The 20,403-nt window shown below is 44.7% G+C and overlaps 1 protein-coding gene across 1 annotated transcript; it reads left to right on the plus strand.

The window, feature by feature from the left end:
- The first annotated feature begins 611 nt into the window (after nucleotides 1-611).
- slc34a2b (solute carrier family 34 member 2b) lies at nucleotides 612-17,199 on the plus strand. The gene is made up of 11 exons (XM_034114908.1): nucleotides 612-729; nucleotides 1,817-1,945; nucleotides 2,197-2,340; nucleotides 2,889-3,000; nucleotides 4,263-4,458; nucleotides 7,476-7,571; nucleotides 7,946-8,057; nucleotides 11,756-11,923; nucleotides 13,102-13,218; nucleotides 14,069-14,193; nucleotides 16,509-17,199. Exons 2-11 carry the CDS (start codon nucleotides 1,873-1,875, stop codon nucleotides 17,052-17,054), a joined length of 1,689 nt encoding a protein of 562 aa, XP_033970799.1. The 5' UTR covers nucleotides 612-729; nucleotides 1,817-1,872; the 3' UTR covers nucleotides 17,055-17,199.
- Nucleotides 17,200-20,403: the final 3,204 nt, after the last annotated feature.

A 20,403-nucleotide genomic window follows, 5' to 3' on the forward strand; every position in this document is an offset into this window, starting at 1 on the left:
TGCATTCAGGGACAGAGGGAAAGTAGGACTGTTATAACAGATTAACAATAGTTACACATGACAAATACACTGTGTTAAAAGTGGAGAGCTGTGCTGATCAAAGGGTTAATACTTATTAGATAGCAATACTAAGTTAATCTTAACCTGATCATTAATCATTTGTTGTTTTATTAAGTGTTTTTAAATCTTCAAAGTACCTTAAGTTATCAGATGTTAAGTAAATTAGATATTTAAAGTAAACAAAGTAGATGTTCTGCTCACCTGAGAGCTTCAGTTTCTGGTCAGTTATGACCTTGATATCTGATATTACTACTCCTCTATGACCTTGATATCTGATATTACTACTCCTCTATGACCGGCTCTGATTTCATATCTGTCTTATTATTTTAAACGTTACATTATTAAGATTTTATTTCACATTTTTAAATTTCTATTTCTATATTTTTCATTTTTTAAAGTCCCTCCTCAGACAGTCATGCCTCCTCGTCCTCAGCTGGAGAACGACTCCTCTTCCTCCCTCGGTGAGTTCACTCCTCCTCTTCATCATCCTGCACTATGTTGCTCCTGTTCTAACACCTTCCTCCTCCTCCTCCTCCTCCTCCTCAGATGAAGCTCCAGATAAATCCTCCGTCCTCCCTTCTTACTCCACGGTGGATCTGGTGTCTGAGGACAGAGAGGAGGATCCCTGGGACCTCCCGGAACTCAAGGACACCGGGGTCAGCTGGTCAGGTGAGGCATACACACACCTGAACACACACCTGAACACACACCTGAACACACACCTTAACACACACCTTAACACACACCTTAACACACACCTGAACACACCTGAACACATACCTTTACACACCTGAACACATACCTGAACACACCTGAACACATACCTTTACACACCTGAACACATACCTTTACACACCTGAACACACACATTTACACACCTGAACACATACCTGAACACACCTGAACACACACCTTTACACACCTGAACACATACCTGAACACACCTGAACACATACCTTTACACACCTGAACACATACCTTTACACACCTGAACACATACCTTTACACACCTGAACACACACATTTACACACCTGAACACATACCTGAACACACCTGAACACACACCTTTACACACCTGAACACATACCTGAACACATACCTGAACACACCTGAACACATACCTTTACACACCTGAACACATACCTTTACACACCTGAACACATACCTTTACACACCTGAACACATACCTGAACACACACCTTTACACACCTGAACACACCTGAACACACACCTTTACACACCTGAACACATACCTTTACACACCTGAACACATACCTGAACACACACCTTTACACACCTGAACACACACCTTTACACACCTGAACACACACCCTTTACACACCTGAACACACCTGAACACACACCTTTACACACCTGAACACACACCTTTACACACCTGAACACACCTGAACACACACCTGAACACACCTGAACACACACCTTTACACACCTGAACACACACCTTTACACACCTGAACACATACCTTTACACACCTGAACACATACCTGAACACACACCTTTACACACCTGAACACATACCTGAACACACACCTTTACACACCTGAACACACCTGAACACACACCTTTACACACCTGAACACACACCTTTACACACCTGAACACATACCTGAACACACACCTTTACACACCTGAACACACACCTCGCTCACATATCTGTTTCTTTGTACACTCCACTCATGTCCCTTTTGTGAATTGATATTCTTCCTCTTGATGTGTATCTTTATTTGAATCAGATCTGGACACTAAGGGGCAGATCCTGCGGGTGCTGACAGGCGTGCTGAAGGCTGTGATGCTGCTGGGCTTCCTCTACATCTTCATCTGCTCTCTGGACGTGCTCAGCTCCGCCTTCCAGCTGGTGGGGGGTAAACCAGACCCTCCTATACCTACCTTCATTATTACTACTACTACTACTATATATCTGCTTTATTAAACAAGGAGCGTGCATCTGCAGTCCCTGGGCTCATCTGTGCATCGAGTGTGACCTGTGTGTGTGTGTGTGTGTGTGTGTGTGTGTGGTGTGTGTGTGTGTGTGTGTGTGTGTGTGTGTGTGTGTGTGTGTGTGTGTGTGTGTGTGTGTGTGTGTGTGTGTGTGTGTGTGTGTGTGTGTGTGCAGGTAAGGCAGCAGGTGATATCTTCCAGGACAACGTGATCCTGTCTAACCCCGTGGCGGGGCTGGTAATCGGGGTGATGGTCACCGTGTTGGTGCAGAGCTCCAGCACCTCGTCCTCCATCGTAGTCAGCATGGTGTCCTCTGGACGTGAGTACACACACACACACACACACACACACACACACACACACACACACACACACACACACACACACACACACACACACACACACACACACACACACACACACACACACACACACACACACACACACACCACACACACACTGCTCTGTCACCAAAAGGATGCACGTTATAGAATAATCATCTATGTTTATGTTGGTGTCTTTGGGCTGGATGACAGGATGGACTTGAGTTTTTAGGAAACACAATAAGATATCCTGTAACTGTAGGGGTTTGTGATGTTTTGCATGCATAAGACCCTCATTACAGGTGTGCAAAACTGAGTTGCATATTAAACTGGACTTACAGTAACGTGAACGCAAACGATACTAAGATATTAAAACAGGATGATGTAGCTTTAGCCGTTAGCCCTTATGAATAGTTTCCTGTTAAAGACCCTTGGTGCAATGAAGTGAAATGTTTGGCTGCGACTGATTCTCTGGTGTCTTTAAACCTCGAGGCCCTTAGTGTGCCTGACATGAACATAAAGAAATGACTCCATGTGTCCTCAGTGCTGGACGTGCAGTCTGCGGTCCCGATCATCATGGGAGCCAACATCGGGACGTCGGTCACCAACACCATCGTGGCCATGATGCAGGCCGGAGACCGCAACGAGTTCCGCAGGTACACAGAGACACACACTGACACACACTGACACACACTGACACACAGAGATACACACTGACACACAGAGACACACACTGACACACACTGACACACACTGACACACACTACACACACTGACACACAGAGACACACAGAGACACACACTGACACACACTGACACACACTGACACACACTGACACACACTACACACACTGACACACAGAGACACACAGAGACACACACTGACACACACTGACACACAGAGACACACACTGACACACACTGACACACACTGACACACACTACACACACTGACACACAGAGACACACAGAGACACACACTGACACACACTGACACACAGAGACACACACTACACACACTACACACACTGACACACACTGACACACACTGACACACACTGACACACAGAGACACACACTACACACACTACACACACTGACACACAGAGACACACAGAGACACACACTGACACACACTGACACACAGAGACACACACTACACACACTGACACACACTGACACACACTACACACAGAGACACACACTGACACACAGAGACACACACTGACACACACTGACACACACTGACACACACTGACACACACTGACACACAGAGACACACACTGACACACACTGACACACACTGACACACAGAGACACACACTGACACACACTGACACACAGAGACACACACTGACACACAGAGACACACACTGACACACACTGACACACAGAGACACACACTGACACACAGAGACACACACTGACACACAGAGACACACAGAGACACACACTGACACACACTGACACACACTGACACACAGAGACACACACTACACACAGAGACACACAGAGACACACACTGACACACACTGACACACACTGACACACACTGACACACAGAGACACACACTGACACACACTGACACACACTGACACACAGAGACACACACTGACACACACTGACACACACTACACACACTGACACACACTGACACACACTGACACACACTGACACACACTGACACACACACTGACACACACTGACACACACTGACACACACTGAAACACACACTGACGCACACTGACGCACACTGACGCACACTACACACACTACACACACTACACACTCTGACACACACTGAAACACACTGACACACCTGCAGTATGATGGTACCTTCAGTCAGGGTTCACAGCGTGTCCTCCTCCTCCTCCTCCTCCTCCTCCTCCTCCTCCTCCTCCTCCTCCTCCTACAGGGCGTTTGCTGGAGCTACGGTGCACGACTTCTTCAACTGGCTCTCTGTTCTGGTCCTCTTGCCGCTGGAAGTTGCCACCGGCGTTCTGTACAAACTCACCAAGATCATCATCGACTCCTTCAACATCCAATCAGGAGAGGACGCTCCCGACCTGCTGAACGTCATCACAGACCCGCTGACGGACTCTATCATACAGGTAGCCAATCAGTGACTCCATCATACAGCTAGCCAATCAGTGACTCTATCATACAGCTAGCCAATCAGTGACGCCATCATACAGCTAGCCAATCAGTGACTCTATCATACAGCTAGCCAATCAGTGACTCTATCATACAGCTAGCCAATCAGTGACTCCATCATACAGGTAGCCAATCAGTGACTCTATCATACAGGTAGCCAATCAGTGACGCCATCATACAGCTAGCCAATCAGTGACTCCATCATACAGCTAGCCAATCAATGACGCCATCATACAGGTAGCCAATCAGTGACTCCATCATACAGGTAGCCAATCAGTGACGCCATCATACAGCTAGCCAATCAGTGACTCCATCATACAGCTAGCCAATCAATGACGCCATCATACAGGTAGCCAATCAGTGACTCCATCATACAGGTAGCCAATCAGTGACGCCATCATACAGCTAGCCAATCAGTGACTCCATCATACAGCTAGCCAATCAATGACGCCATCATACAGGTAGCCAATCAGTGACTCCATCATACAGGTAGCCAATCAGTGACTCCATCATACAGCTAGCCAATCACTGACTCCATCATACAGGTAGCCAATCAGTGACGCCATCATACAGCTAGCCAATCAGTGACTCCATCATACAGGTAGCCAATCAGTGACGCCATCATACAGCTAGCCAATCAGTGACTCCATCATACAGGTAGCCAATCAGTGACTCCATCATACAGGTAGCCAATCAATGACGCCATCATACAGGTAGCCAATCAGTGACGCCATCATACAGCTAGCCAATCACTGACTCCATCATACAGCTAGCCAATCACTGACTCCATCATACAGCTAGCCAATCAGTGACTCCATCATACAGGTAGCCAATCAGTGACTCCATCATACAGGTAGCCAATCAGTGACTCCATCATACAGCTAGCCAATCACTGACTCCATCATACAGCTAGCCAATCACTGACTCCATCATACAGCTAGCCAATCACTGACTCCATCATACAGGTAGCCAATCAGTGACTCCATCATACAGGTAGCTACCTATAGAGTGGCGAAGTCCCGCCCATCTACTTCCGCCCCATGGGACCTTATTTCGGAAAAATAATGTATTGAAGTCAATGGAGAGAGAAAACTTATCTCTCGATCCCGTTTGAATTGTGCCATGAATTACACACATGATGTTTGTCAATCATAAAAAATAATTTCCATGTCAAAAAAGTCACAGTTTGTCGTAAAACTGTTGAAATATAAGACTATGAAAAATATGCAACTAGAAAGACGACAAATCCCAGAGTCGCGTAAGTGATGTCACAATTGTTTTCCTCCACTAAGAGATAGCTAAGATCAGCGCCATATAGATATAATCTATCTATATGGCGCTGGCTAAGATAAGATAACTTTCACAAGATGCCTGTGTGCTTAGTACCAGGTTGTTATCATACCAGCAATGGGTCTTGCTCGTTCTTTTGCTTCCCGTCTGATGAAAGGACCAGGAGTGGCTTGATCAAGCTAGCTAGTAGCTAGCACGTTAGTTAGCATTACAGCCTTGTCATTTTTATTAGCCTTAACATGAAGTAACATTAAGTAACCCAAAATGTTAAACAGTAAGAGTAGTAGTCATATTTCGTGAACCCTTTGAAGAGTACTGTCACCGGTGTGATCATTCTATAATACACAATTTAAGCCCGGGGGAGAAATGCTAACGCTAACGCTAGCGATCTTCTCTACTTCATGCTATCTGCACAAATGGTTGACATTAAACATTAAAACGACCAGGCAGTTCAGAGAGAATCAAAGGAAGGCAGGCAGGCAGCTTTGCATGACTTTCTTCAGGACGTGTTTCATTGTGGTGATAGTGAGGGTGAGGGTCAGGGTGAGGGTCAGGGTGAGGGTCAGGGTGAGGGTCAGGGTGAGAGGGTGATAGTGAGGATAGCCAATCGTTTGTTGACAAGACAGTAGTGACGGCTATCTTGGTGACATGTGTTGTTGACCAGAGATGTAGTTCATTGAGCGTTTCACACAAACAAATGTGTTACTTCACAGTTTTACGACACATTTTTTTTTTTTTGACTTGCAAAATTATCTTTTAAATTGACAAACATCATATGTGTAATTCGTGGCACAATTCAAACGGGATCGAAAGATAATCTTTCTCTCTCCATTGACTTCAATACATCATTTTGAAAAAGCAATGTAAATAATAACAAATTAGAAGGAAAAACAGATTTAAAAAAATACAGATTTCAGTATTCTGACACAGAACGATTTTAGAAGCAATGTATTTATTGGTAGTATGTTTCGTGCCTGCACCAAATAATAACTAATTAGAAGCAAAAAGAGATGACATAAAATACAGATGTCAGTATTCTGAGGCTCTGAGACATTTCTTTTCCTCACTGACGGCAAGAAAACTCAGACTTTATACAATTTAAAATAAAAGGGATAGGGTTAGGCTTAGGGTAAGATATTGAGTAAGAACATGTTTTTATGAACCACACAGCTTCTGGTCTTCCAAGACCCGACCGGACAAAAAGACGTGTTGCAGGCACGAAACATACTACCAATAGAAATACATTGCTTTAAAATCGTTCTGTGTGACACGAAAAAAAGGTGAAAATGGTGTTGGTGAACACGAATCAATAGATTACATTAATTTCGTGACTAATAACACGAAATGCCGTGAGACTGGGTTGCCCATGGAGGTCCACTGGAAGGGGAGGGACTTCGCCACTCTATTTATAGCCATTGTTGTGTTCTTATTTGTCTTAATTTTTGTTATTAATTTGTGTTTTTCTCTGTATTGAACATGTTAGATTATCTATTGCTCGCCTTTGTCCCTTTGTCCCTTTGTCCCTTTGTCCCTTTGTCCCTTTGTCCCTTTGTCCCTTTGTCCCTTTGTCCCTTTGTCCCTTTGTCCCTTTGTCCCTTTGTCCCTTTCGCTGCAGAACTCATAAAGAAGATCTGATTCTGGTCCTAAAGAACTTTTGAAATGTATTTCTTTGTGTTTTCATCAGCTGGATAAATCTGTCATCACTGGGATCGCCACGGGAGACCCTTCAGCCAGAAACAAGAGTCTGATCAAAGTGTGGTGCAAGACGGAGATCAACACGGTGAGACGCTGCACACACACACACACACACACACACACACACACACACACACACACACACACACACACACACACACACACACACACACACACACACACACACACACACACCACACACACACACACACACACACACACACACACACACACACACACACACACACACACACACACACACACACACACACACACACACAGTAAACATGTGATGGTTATCCGTCTGTGAGTCACTGATGTTGTCCTGTGTGACTGCACGGCTGTTAGCTCATGCTTTGAAGCTGTTATTTGATGAAAGCAGGACAGTGTGCTCATTCAGAGATGATCACCGTGCTGCTTCCACTTCTTTAATGACGCCTCTCTGTGGTTGCCGGGCAGACCTTCTATAACGTGACGGTGGAGAGCTGCAGCGCCGGGTCCGTGTGCTGGGAGGAGGGGAACCTCACCTGGAGTCAGATGAACTACTCCTGTATCGACTACCAGCAGAAATGTAAGCGTGCTTTTATTGTCATTTGTACATAGCTATAGTGTGGAACATCACGGATGACCTCAAGTTTGATTTTCATGAAGAATGTACGCTAGAGGGAGACCAGAAACGTGTTTGAACATGACAAACTGTTTGAGACTGTATTTATACCTTGAACGTCTTTTTTGCTTCTCTTTTTTATATATAATATAATATTATTATTATTGTTTGTTTTACTTCTAACATGTTCAATAGATGGACTAATACAACACTAATATGTCAATGAGTTCACAGGCTCCTCCTCCAACAGAGCAACAACACAGATACAATAGTGAAGTAAATACAAATGAAATAGAATAGAAGTATTGCAGTAAGAGCCTGAACACAAGTCACATGAATATGATCTAGATCATCATTAGCGAGATGCAAACAGATGAATGTTATGGCTGCTCTTTCTAAAGTCAGAACAGTTTGTTGGACTTTGTCGTGGATCCGATGTAACACTCACACCCTTAAAGAATCAAACAAAAAGGAATCATTCAAACACAGACACAGAGGTGCTTGAAGTGAAATATGATATTGCTGTACAGCGCTATAAGAGACACGTTACCTTAGCAGCAGACAGCGTACGTAGCTAACATGTGTTGCTTCCTCTGAACCTCTCAGACTTTACAGGGTCCCTTTATTTAGCAGATACCACCCATTAGCTGCTGGTGAAGAGATGGGCCTCTCTCAAGGGAACGACATGCATTACTCACTGAGTCACGAGCATGGCTCAAAGCTCCTGATTACATCAAGCAGATTGTCCAGTGGCTGCTCCAGTGGAGAGGAGTCTGATACCTGAGACACAAAGCTCCTCTCAGTCCTGAGACTCAGCTGATGGTCTCTACCTGCTCAAAGGGTCCTTTATCTGCCTCTGAAGCACCTGAGAGCCAGCTGACCAGAACATTAACCCACTAGCACCTGAGAGCCACCTGACCAGAACATTAACCCACTAGCACCTGAGAGCCAGCTGACCAGAACATTAACCCACTAGCACCTGAGAGCCACCTGACCAGAACATTAACCCACTAACACCTGAGAGCCACCTGACCAGAACATTAACCCACTAACACCTGAGAGCCACCTGACCAGAACATTAACCCACTAACACCTGAGAGCCAGCTGACCAGAACATTAACCCACTAGCACCTGAGAGCCACCTGACCAGAACATTAACCCACTAGCACCTGAGAGCCACCTGACCAGAACATTAACCCACTAACACCTGAGAGCCACCTGACCAGAACATTAACCCACTAACACCTGAGAGCCAGCTGACCAGAACATTAACCCACAAACACCTGAGAGCCAGCTGACCAGAACATTAACCCACTAACACCTGAGAGCCACCTGACCAGAACATTAACCCACTAGCACCTGAGAGCCAGCTGACCAGAACATTAACCCACAAACACCTGAGAGCCACCTGACCAGAACATTAACCCACAAACACCTGAGAGCCACCTGACCAGAACATTAACCCACTAGCACCTGAGAGCCAGCTGACCAGAACATTAACCCACTAACACCTGAGAGCCACCTGACCAGAACATTAACCCACTAACACCTGAGAGCCAGCTGACCAGAACATTAACCCACTAACACCTGAGAGCCACCTGACCAGAACATTAACCCACTAACACCTGAGAGCCAGCTGACCAGAACATTAACCCACAAACACCTGAGAGCCAGCTGACCAGAACATTAACCCACAAACACCTGAGAGCCAGCTGACCAGAACATTAACCCACTAACACCTGAGAGCCAGCTGACCAGAACATTAACCCACTAGCACCTGAGAGCCACCTGACCAGAACATTAACCCACTAACACCTGAGAGCCACCTGACCAGAACATTAACCCACAAACACCTGAGAGCCACCTGACCAGAACATTAACCCACAAACACCTGAGAGCCAGCTGACCAGAACATTAACCCACAAACACCTGAGAGCCAGCTGACCAGAACATTAACCCACTAGCACCTGAGAGCCAGCTGACCAGAACATTAACCCACTAGCACCTGAGAGCCAGCTGACCAGAACATTAACCCACTAGCACCTGAGAGCCAGCTGACCAGAACATTAACCCACTAGCACCTGAGAGCCAGCTGACCAGAACATTAACCCACTAACACCTGAGAGCCACCTGACCAGAACATTAACCCACTAACACCTGAGAGCCACCTGACCAGAACATTAACCCACTAGCACCTGAGAGCCACCTGACCAGAACATTAACCCACTAGCACCTGAGAGCCACCTGACCAGAACATTAACCCACTAGCACCTGAGAGCCACCTGACCAGAACATTAACCCACTAGCACCTGAGAGCCACCTGACCAGAACATTAACCCACTAACACCTGAGAGCCAGCTGACCAGAACATTAACCCACTAACACCTGAGAGCCACCTGACCAGAACATTAACCCACTAACACCTGAGAGCCAGCTGACCAGAACATTAACCCACAAACACCTGAGAGCCACCTGACCAGAACATTAACCCACTAACACCTGAGAGCCAGCTGACCAGAACATTAACCCACTAACACCTGAGAGCCAGCTGACCAGAACATTAACCCACTAACACCTGAGAGCCAGCTGACCAGAACATTCACCCACTAACACCTGAGAGCCACCTGACCAGAACATTAACCCACTAACACCTGAGAGCCACCTGACCAGAACATTCACCCACTAACACCTGAGAGCCACCTGACCAGAACATTAACCCACTAACACCTGAGAGCCACCTGACCAGAACATTAACCCACTAACACCTGAGAGCCACCTGACCAGAACATTAACCCACTAGCACCTGAGAGCCACCTGACCAGAACATTAACCCACTAGCACCTGAGAGCCACCTGACCAGAACATTAACCCACTATTACCTGAGAGCCACCTGACCAGAACATTAACCCACTAGCACCTGAGAGCCACCTGACCAGAACATTAACCCACTAACACCTGAGAGCCAGCTGACCAGAACATTAACCCACAAACACCTGAGAGCCACCTGACCAGAACATTAACCCACTAACACCTGAGAGCCAGCTGACCAGAACATTAACCCACAAACACCTGAGAGCCACCTGACCAGAACATTAACCCACTAACACCTGAGAGCCAGCTGACCAGAACATTAACCCACTAACACCTGAGAGCCAGCTGACCAGAACATTAACCCACTAACACCTGAGAGCCAGCTGACCAGAACATTCACCCACTAACACCTGAGAGCCACCTGACCAGAACATTAACCCACTAACACCTGAGAGCCACCTGACCAGAACATTCACCCACTAACACCTGAGAGCCACCTGACCAGAACATTAACCCAAAAACACCTGAGAGCCAGCTGACCAGAACATTAACCCACTAACACCTGAGAGCCACCTGACCAGAACATTAGAGATGGATAGAAATGTATTTATTAGGATAAAGCCCTTGAGATGCAGCATCTGGTTTTCAAGGGGGTCCCGACAAAAGCAACGTCTTACAGTATCAGATACTTCTAGATAAGGAGATGTTTCCTGACAGACAGAAGAAGAACTGAAGGGGATTCGTTCTTCTTCTCAAATCACAATGAAGATGTTTTCAGCAGCGGTTTATCTTCAACAGAGTCTAGCATCGTGCACACCTTAGTTAACCCTTTAACCTTCCCTCTCTCTCAGGTCAACACATATTTGCCTACGTGACCCTCCCTGACTTGGCGGTGGGTCTCATCCTATTGGCTCTCTCTCTCTTCGTCCTCTGCTCCTGCCTCATCCTCATCGTCAAGCTGCTGAACTCCATGCTGAAGGGCCAGGTGGCCGTGGTCATCAAGAAGGTGCTCAACACAGGTAAACAAAACGACTTCCTGTGACCATTGTCAGGCGAATTATCATCTGTTATACTGGACATGTCAAAACGTGACCCCTGTCGAACCAACAATCTTCAATTCCCTGTAATGTAGAGTTCCATTGGCTGTTCCCCTTTCAATCTTTTGCTCTCCTCCCTTAAAGAGTCTTGTCCTTTGTTTGATGGAGGTGCAGATGTCTTTAGCACACAGTGGTTCAGGTTATCTGGCCTTCCAGCTGGAAATATATTGTTTCTGTTAAATGCTTTAACTCTTTACTACAGGGGTGCCCATTACGTCGATCGGGTAGTGTGGGTAGATCGCATGGCATTGAAAAGAAATTATTAATTTTTTTTTTTAAAGTTAGCCTATCATCCATCCTTACATCCTTACTACAGGTACGCCAGTCTGAGTTGAGCCATACGGGTTCATGCAGTCATGGTGAGGGGGCCTCACCTCCTCATCTGAAGCGCAAATGCGGCACACTACTATATGCGGGCTTGGTCATTTTAAAAGTAGCTCCCAAGCTGAAAAAGGGGCACCCCTGCTTTATTATATAACACAACTTTGGTTTAAGCTTGTATATTTGTTCTTTTCTTACCAGAAGGAGATTAAGTGAGGAATTTCCACCACAATATGAATACTCTCTAACAAATATTAACACAAGACATAGTTCCACGCTGGTCCCTGAGTTCAGAGCAGTCAGAAGACAAATCATAAAAACGCTCACCTGTGAGAAGTCTTTCAGGTCAACAGGTACATTTGAAGGTGAGCAGACCCTCATAAACAGCCCCGCGTTGCCCCTTCAGATAACCAGCAATCTTTCAGGGAGTGTTAAAAGTGTCCGTTTACCATCTGTGTAAAATTACATTACATTTCATTTAGCTGACGCTTTTATCCAAAGCGACTTACAATGACCAATCACAGGGACATCCTCCCTGGAGTAACTAAGGGGTAAGTGCCTTACTCAAGGGCACACTAGTGGTGGTGTTCCTGGCAGGATTTGAACTCACAACCTTCCGATCTTCAGCCCACCTCACTATCCATTAGACCACCACCACTAAAATACACTGAAGAGCAGCTACGAGGCGCTTCTCAAGAGCTTTACAACGTGCTGATTCTCTGTAGAAACACCTGCATTTTGATGCTCACCTGTATTTCAATGCTCACCTGTTCCCGTAGACTTCCCCTTCCCCTTCGCCTGGGTCACAGGATACCTGGCCATGTTGGTTGGAGCTGGGATGACCTTCATCGTGCAGAGCAGCTCCGTCTTCACCTCCGCCATCACGCCGCTCGTTGGTGAGACGTTTGGCGTGATATCTTTTTAATCACATCAATATTTTTCCTTTCAAATTTCCAAATTCAAAGTAAATACAAAAAAAACCTCACTTCAAAATGCTGGAGAGGATGCAGTGAAGAAACCACGCTCATATATGTTGGGCCTGTAATGTGTTGGGAGACTTCTGGGAAGCAGTTTTAAGAGAAATGTCCAATATCTTCTCTCAACAAGAACGCCTTGACGCTATTGAGAGGGAAAACACCAGAGGGAATAAAAAAAACGATTCCTACCTATTTCTTGTAATTAGAATAGCGATCAAGGAACTGGCTAAAAGATAATAACTTAGTAAACTCCCAATGGAATAACCTAGTAAATGAAAACAACTATGAGAAACCAAACGCATATCTTTGAGGAAAGATGGTATATAGTATAGAACACTATAATGAAGATAATTAATGTATACCTAAGTATCAATATTTTCCTCTTAAAATGTCTCATACTTACGTAAGACTTAATTTACAGATATATATTTACCCTCTTATACTGAGAATACTTGAGCTGTATAACCTGTGCACTTATCCCCATATAACGTGGATAATGCCTTTCCTAAATAGTTCATTTAGAGCAATATAGCAATGTTTTTTTAGCATTAATATAACAATACCAATAAACCACTGCATTGATTGTAATATACCAAATTATGAATATTTATTGTTGTTATTTATTGAAGTACAATGTGCACAATTTTAGCTTTTATGTCTTTATAAATATTTTAGATTTTTTTTTAGAAAGATCTGATTTCCTTCCAGTAAAAAGTAAATAATTGAGTTTGTGGTTGTGATTTAAATGTCTTCCCCTCCCCCCCCGCAGGTATCGGGGTGATCAGCCTGGAGCGAGCCTACCCTCTGACTCTGGGCTCTAATATTGGAACGACCACCACGGCTATCCTGGCTGCGATGGCCAGCCCCGGAGAAACGCTCAACAACTCCCTGCAGGTGAGAGGCTAACAGCTGTTAGCATCACAATCACAATCAGAATACCTTTTTGAGAGAAAGTTTTAGCCAGATGATTAATTTAAAATACTCTCCATGTGTGGTTTATCTGTGTGGACACTGGGAGGAGAACAGTGGGAGTTTGGTAGTTAGCTTTTAGCTCTTGCAGCTAACTGTTGGTTGACTTTTGGGAGATGGGAGAAACTTCTATGAGTTCCCAACAAATAGATAAACAGTAATCACAGGGTGTTTGTCGAAGTACATGTGATTCCAGTTGTACGTGGTATCGACTTGGTATCGAGAATTGTGGGATTTGATTTGAATCGACCTGACTTCTTGTATTTTTTTAGCATGCTAGCCAAGTAAACATCTAGCAGCTAACTGTAAGATGTTACCTTTTGGGAGATGGGAGAAACTTCTCTGACTTCCTAACAGAGACCAGTAGAAAAACAGTCATCATGGAGAGTGTGTCGAAGTATGTGATTCTATGTTTTACGTGGTATCGCAACACGGTCTCACAGCATTTCGTGTTATAGTCACGAAATTAATCTATTGATTCGTGTTCACCAACACCATTTCCCCATTTTTTTCGTGTCGATTTTAAAAGCAATGTAAATAATAACAAATTAGAAGGAAAAACAGATAAAAAAAATACAGATTTCAGTATTCTGACACAGAACGATTTGAGAAGCAATGTATTTATATTAGGGCTGTCAAGTTAACGCGTTAACGCAAAAAAAAATCAACGCCACTAATTATGTTAACGCGATTAACGCATGTGTATTTTTTGTCCTCGGCCGCCCCGTAGTTTCAGAGCGCATCGAGTTTAAAACACCGTCTACAAGCTGATGCTGACAGCCCCGCTCCTGCCGCCCGCTTGTGGCAGACCACACTTCCTCGGGAGGACCGGGAGGGTGTGTGTATGTGTGGGGCGAGCAAGGCACACCTTACGTGTTGTTGTTGTTAGCATCTGGTGCTAGCTAGCTGCGCTAACGGATATAAGGAGCTGTTTCAATGAAAACAGAGGAGCGACATTTCGCCGACAACTGCGCCGAGCACTTGACTTGATGCAGGTAGCCAGACACACACACACACACACACACACACACACACACACACACACACACACACACACACACACACACACACACACACACACACACACACACACACACACACACACACACACACACACACACACACACACACACACACACACACTTGTAATGTTCAGAGGTTGTTGTGTTTAATATTAATGAGAATATTTGTCATTGTTCAAATGATAATAAACAAACATATAAAGCATATTTGTCCACTCATATGTTGATAAGAGTATTAAAAACTTGAGAAATATCCCTCTAAGGTACATTTAGAACAGATACAAAATGTGCGATTAATTTGCGATTAATCACGATTAACTATTTTAATCGACTGACAGCCCTAATTTCTATTGGTAGTATGTTTCGTGCCTGCACCAAATAATAACAAATTAGAAGGAAAAAAAGATGACATAAAATACAGATGTCAGTATTCTGAGGCTCTGAGACATTTCTTTTCCTCACTGACGGCAAAAAAACTCAGACATTATACAATTTAAAATAAAAGGGATAGGGTTAGGCTAAGGGTAAGATATTGAGTAAGAACATGTTTTTATGAACCACACAGCTTCTGGTCTTCCAAGACCCGACCGGACAAAAAGACGTGTTGCAGGCACGAAACATACTACCAATAGAAATACATTGCTTTAAAATCGTTCTGTGTGACACGAAAAAAAGGTGAAAATGGTGTTGGTGAACACGAATCAATAGATTACATTAATTTCGTGACTAATAACACAAAATGCCGTGAGACTGGGTTGGGTATCGACAATTGTGGAATTTGATTGGAATCGAATACACTTCTTGTATTGTTAGCATGCTAGCCAAGTAAACATCTAGGGTAAACATTATACCTGCTAAACATCAACATGATAGCATCATCGTGGTGTGTAATGGCTAACCCGAGAGTTACATCCAACATCCAATGGGATTTCTCGATGTGATGTTGAGGGTTTGAGGACTTCTTCCTGCACCTCTCTATTGGGCCCATGTTAGCATGCTAATGTTAGCTCAGAGTAGTATCCTGATGTTCCCCCTGAGGTCACAGCTCTGGTACCCCATGATGTTGAAGAAGACACAGATATTTGTCAAAGATTAAACCAGGATTTTGGGAATGGGATTTGTCGATGTGATTTTCGGGGTGTGAGGACTGCTAATGTTAGCTCAGAGTAGTATCCTGATGTTTCCCCTGAGCTCACAGCTCTGATTTCTTTCCTCCAGATCGCTCTGTGCCACTTCTTCTTCAACATCATGGGGATCATGCTCTGGTACCCGATCCCCTTCACGCGTATTCCCATCCGTCTGGCCCGCGGCCTGGGGAACCACACGGCTCAGTACCGCTGGTTCGCTGCTGTCTACCTCGTCCTCTGCTTCCTGGTGCTTCCTCTGAGCGTCTTCGGCCTCTCTATGGCTGGATGGCAGTTCCTGGTGGGCGTCGGCGTTCCCATCGTGGCGCTGGTGATCTTCGGAATCGTCGTAAACGTGATGCAGTCGCGATGTGAACATTTCTTGCCTCGGATACTGCAGAGCTGGGAGTTCCTTCCTCGTCCGCTTCACTCCATGGAGCCGTGGGACGCCGTGGTGCAGTCCATGTTCAGGTTCTGCGGGCGGAGATGCTGCTGCTGCTGCAAGTGCTGCCGGACGGAGGAGGATGATGAGAAGATGATGAAGAGGAGGAACAGCAAGAAGAGTCTGGAGATGTACGACAATCACGGCATGTCGAGTGACGAAGACACGGTGGAGACGGTGAAAGCAACAAATCTCTAAAACCAGATCTCTGACGTCCGGCTGAGAGATGCTTCAGAATCTCTAAAACCAGAGTTTACCACTTATTTTTATATTTTGTATTTTATGTGAGAGGTCGATGGTTTTAACTTTAAGCATTTAAATTTTAAATATTTAATATAGCGTTTCAGATATTGTTATCTGTCAGTATTTATGATATTGTAAATTAAAAACAAATCCTATTTTTAAATTGCTGTTTTGTCCTTTTTTCTTCCACTGATTAAAATACAAAGAGAACTCACAACCTCTTTCAGGGATCACACATTAGCAGCTGAGGTGTGGACTCGAGTCACATGACTTGGTCCCACCTCTGGAGAGCAGCTGAGGTGTGGACTCGAGTCACATGACTTGGTCCCACCTCTGGAGAGCAGCTGAGGTGTGGACTCGAGTCACATGACTTGGTCCCACCTCTGGAGAGCAGCTGAGGTGTGGACTCGAGTCAATGACTTGGTCCCACCTCTGGAGAGCAGCAGAGGTGTGGACTCGAGTCACATGACTTGGTCCCACCTCTGGAGAGCAGCTGAGGTGTGGACTCGAGTCACATGACTTGGTCCCACCTCTGGAGAGCAGCTGAGGTGTGGACTCGAGTCACATGACTTGGTCCCACCTCTGGAGAGCAGCAGAGGTGTGGACTCGAGTCACATGACTTGGTCCCACCTCTGGAGTGCAGCAGAGGTGTGGACTCGAGTCACATGACTTGGTCCCACCTCTGGAGTGCAGCAGAGGTGTGGACTCGAGTCACATGACTTGGTCCCACCTCTGGAGTGCAGCAGAGGTGTGGACTCGAGTCACATGACTTGGTCCCACCTCTGGAGTGCAGCAGAGGTGTGGACTCGAGTCACATGACTTGGTCCCACCTCTGGAGTGCAGCAGAGGTGTGGACTCGAGTCACATGACTTGGTCCCACCTCTGGAGTGCAGTAATGTGATATACTGGCGATGTACGATAATAAAGGCATGTCGAGAAACAAAGACACGGTGGAGGCGGTGAAATCCACGAATCTCTAATCCCAGAGTTCATCAGGTACGTGTTGCTTCTGAAAGTCACCACTTATTTTTATATTTTTTATTGTATGTGAGAGGTCGATGGTTTTAACTTTAAGCATTTACATTTTAAATATTTAATGTAGCGTTTAAGATATTGTTACCTGTCATTATTAAGACTTTATGATATCGTAAATGAAAAACAAATCCTATTTATATATTGCTGTTGTGTCCTTCTTTCTTCCACTGCATCACTGATTAAAGTGCAGTATTGTCATGTATTTGTAATATAATTATATATTACAAATACATGACAATACTGCACTTTAATACCTTGGATTAAGTTCAAGGTTATTTAGTTATAGATTTCATCAGAAGCCTCGTGGTTCCTGTAAGTGATTTATATCAGATGATTGCTCTGATATCTGATTTCACTTTGAGCACCGGTTTGTGACGTCAGACGGAAACATCGAGCAAGTCCGTCCGCTATAACATTTAAGAATAATAATCAGAATAATGTGAAGTATTTGATGCCACTTAGTAAACAGTTATAATAAATTGGCAATGACAAATCTACAGACGAGGATTAGGGCCTTGTTTTTGGTTTTTTAAGTTTGGCATATTTCTCAATCTCAATCTTTATTTATTTATATAGCACATTTAAAACAACCTTCAGTTGACCAAAGTGCTGAACAGGCAATAAATATTAAATATATTTCTGACTTTTTCTCCTAATGTTGACGTTCTTCGTGAAAAAGTACGAACTTTTTTTCTCAGATTTCTGATTTATTTTCTCCAGAAAATCTCAAAATGATGTCTTTTCTAAAATTATTTTAACTCAAAATCTCAGATTTCTGACTTCTGAGAAAAAGTGGTAATTTTAAGATTTTCAGAGGAACACAAGTCTCAGCAAAAAAGCAAAAAACTTTTTTGCAGAATCGTGATATTTTGATATTTATCTCAGAACAAAAGAAATGATCTCTCTTGGGCAGATCCCTATTTTCTTTAATGTGGCCCTAACCCTCTTCCTTCAAACCAGTTGAAAGGGAAATCAGAAAACCTTTATTGTCCCCACAGAGGGGACGATTACATTGTTACAGCAGACACTATTAGATGAAGGACATGCACAACATATATAGAATAGAATGGGAGGGATGAAGCCCCTCTTTAATGGCCTCACATGCAGAGCACACAGCACACACAGGGACGTTTGGCCTCTGCATTTAACCCATCCTAGTACCAGGAGCAGTGGGCAGCTATTGGACAGCGCCCAGGGAGCAATGGGAGTGGGGGGGAAGGGTGCCTTGCTCAAGGGCACCACGGCAGGGTCCCTGATAGCTCTCCTCAATCACATTGTGCCACAAGTCACTGGACCACCAATCACCCCCTGTGTCCGGCAGCCTCTGGCCCCCGGGGGTGTGGCTAATAATAGACTATTAGTGATGGCCCCCAGTGTGTGTGTGTGTGTGTGTGTGTGTGTGTGTGTGTGTGGTGTGTGTGTGTGTGTGCGTGTGTGTGCGTGTGTGTGTGTGTGTGTGTGTGTGTGTGCGTGCGTGCGTGCGTGCGTGCGTGCGTGCGTGCGTGCGTGCGTGCGTGCGTGCGTGCGTGCGTGTGTGTGTCAGTGGACACTCACTGACAACAGTGTAATTTAAAAGGAATGTCAATGGGCTGCTTGATTTAATTGCATGTTGCAGAAATTTGAGAAGTGCTGAAATAAAAAGAGACAGTATCCTCCAACTCTAGATCAACAACGACTGTTCAGGAACTGAAGCGTGCAAAATAATAAAGACGTGATTTTGTGTGTGTGTGCGTGTGTGTGTGTGTGTGTGTGTGTGTGTGTGTGTGTGTGTGTGTGTGTGTGTGTGTGTGTGTGTGTGTGTGTGTGTGTGTGTGTGTGTGTGTGTGTGCACACGATGAACACATGTACATCTCTCTGAGAGTTCAGTCAGAGATGGTCCCGTTTCTTTAACCCTAAAGAGTGGAAAGTGTGAAAGCTGTAAACCCATTGAGATGATTATCAGGGTTTATTTGAGCTTGAGCAGGTCAAAGTGCCTGCAGTTCAGTTTAATATCACCTTCAAGCTCTTATCTTGCAGCATTCCCACTATCTGTTCTTTGACGCACGAAATTCTTTATTATTCCGCCGGGTTATTTTGCGCCTCTTCTTCTCCCACATTCCACATCGCAGAAACTCCGTTCAAACATCAAAATGTTCAGCTCGGTCGGGAATCGATGGCTATTACTTTTCTCATTCATAACTTTCATAATTCCAGAGATACATCCCATAATACATCCCATTTTTAACATGGAAGTCAATGGAGAACTCTTCAGACTTCAACAATCTTCATG

This window comes from Trematomus bernacchii, unplaced genomic scaffold (genome assembly GCF_902827165.1).
Source record: "Trematomus bernacchii unplaced genomic scaffold, fTreBer1.1, whole genome shotgun sequence".
Classification (NCBI taxonomy): Eukaryota; Metazoa; Chordata; class Actinopteri; order Perciformes; family Nototheniidae; genus Trematomus; species Trematomus bernacchii.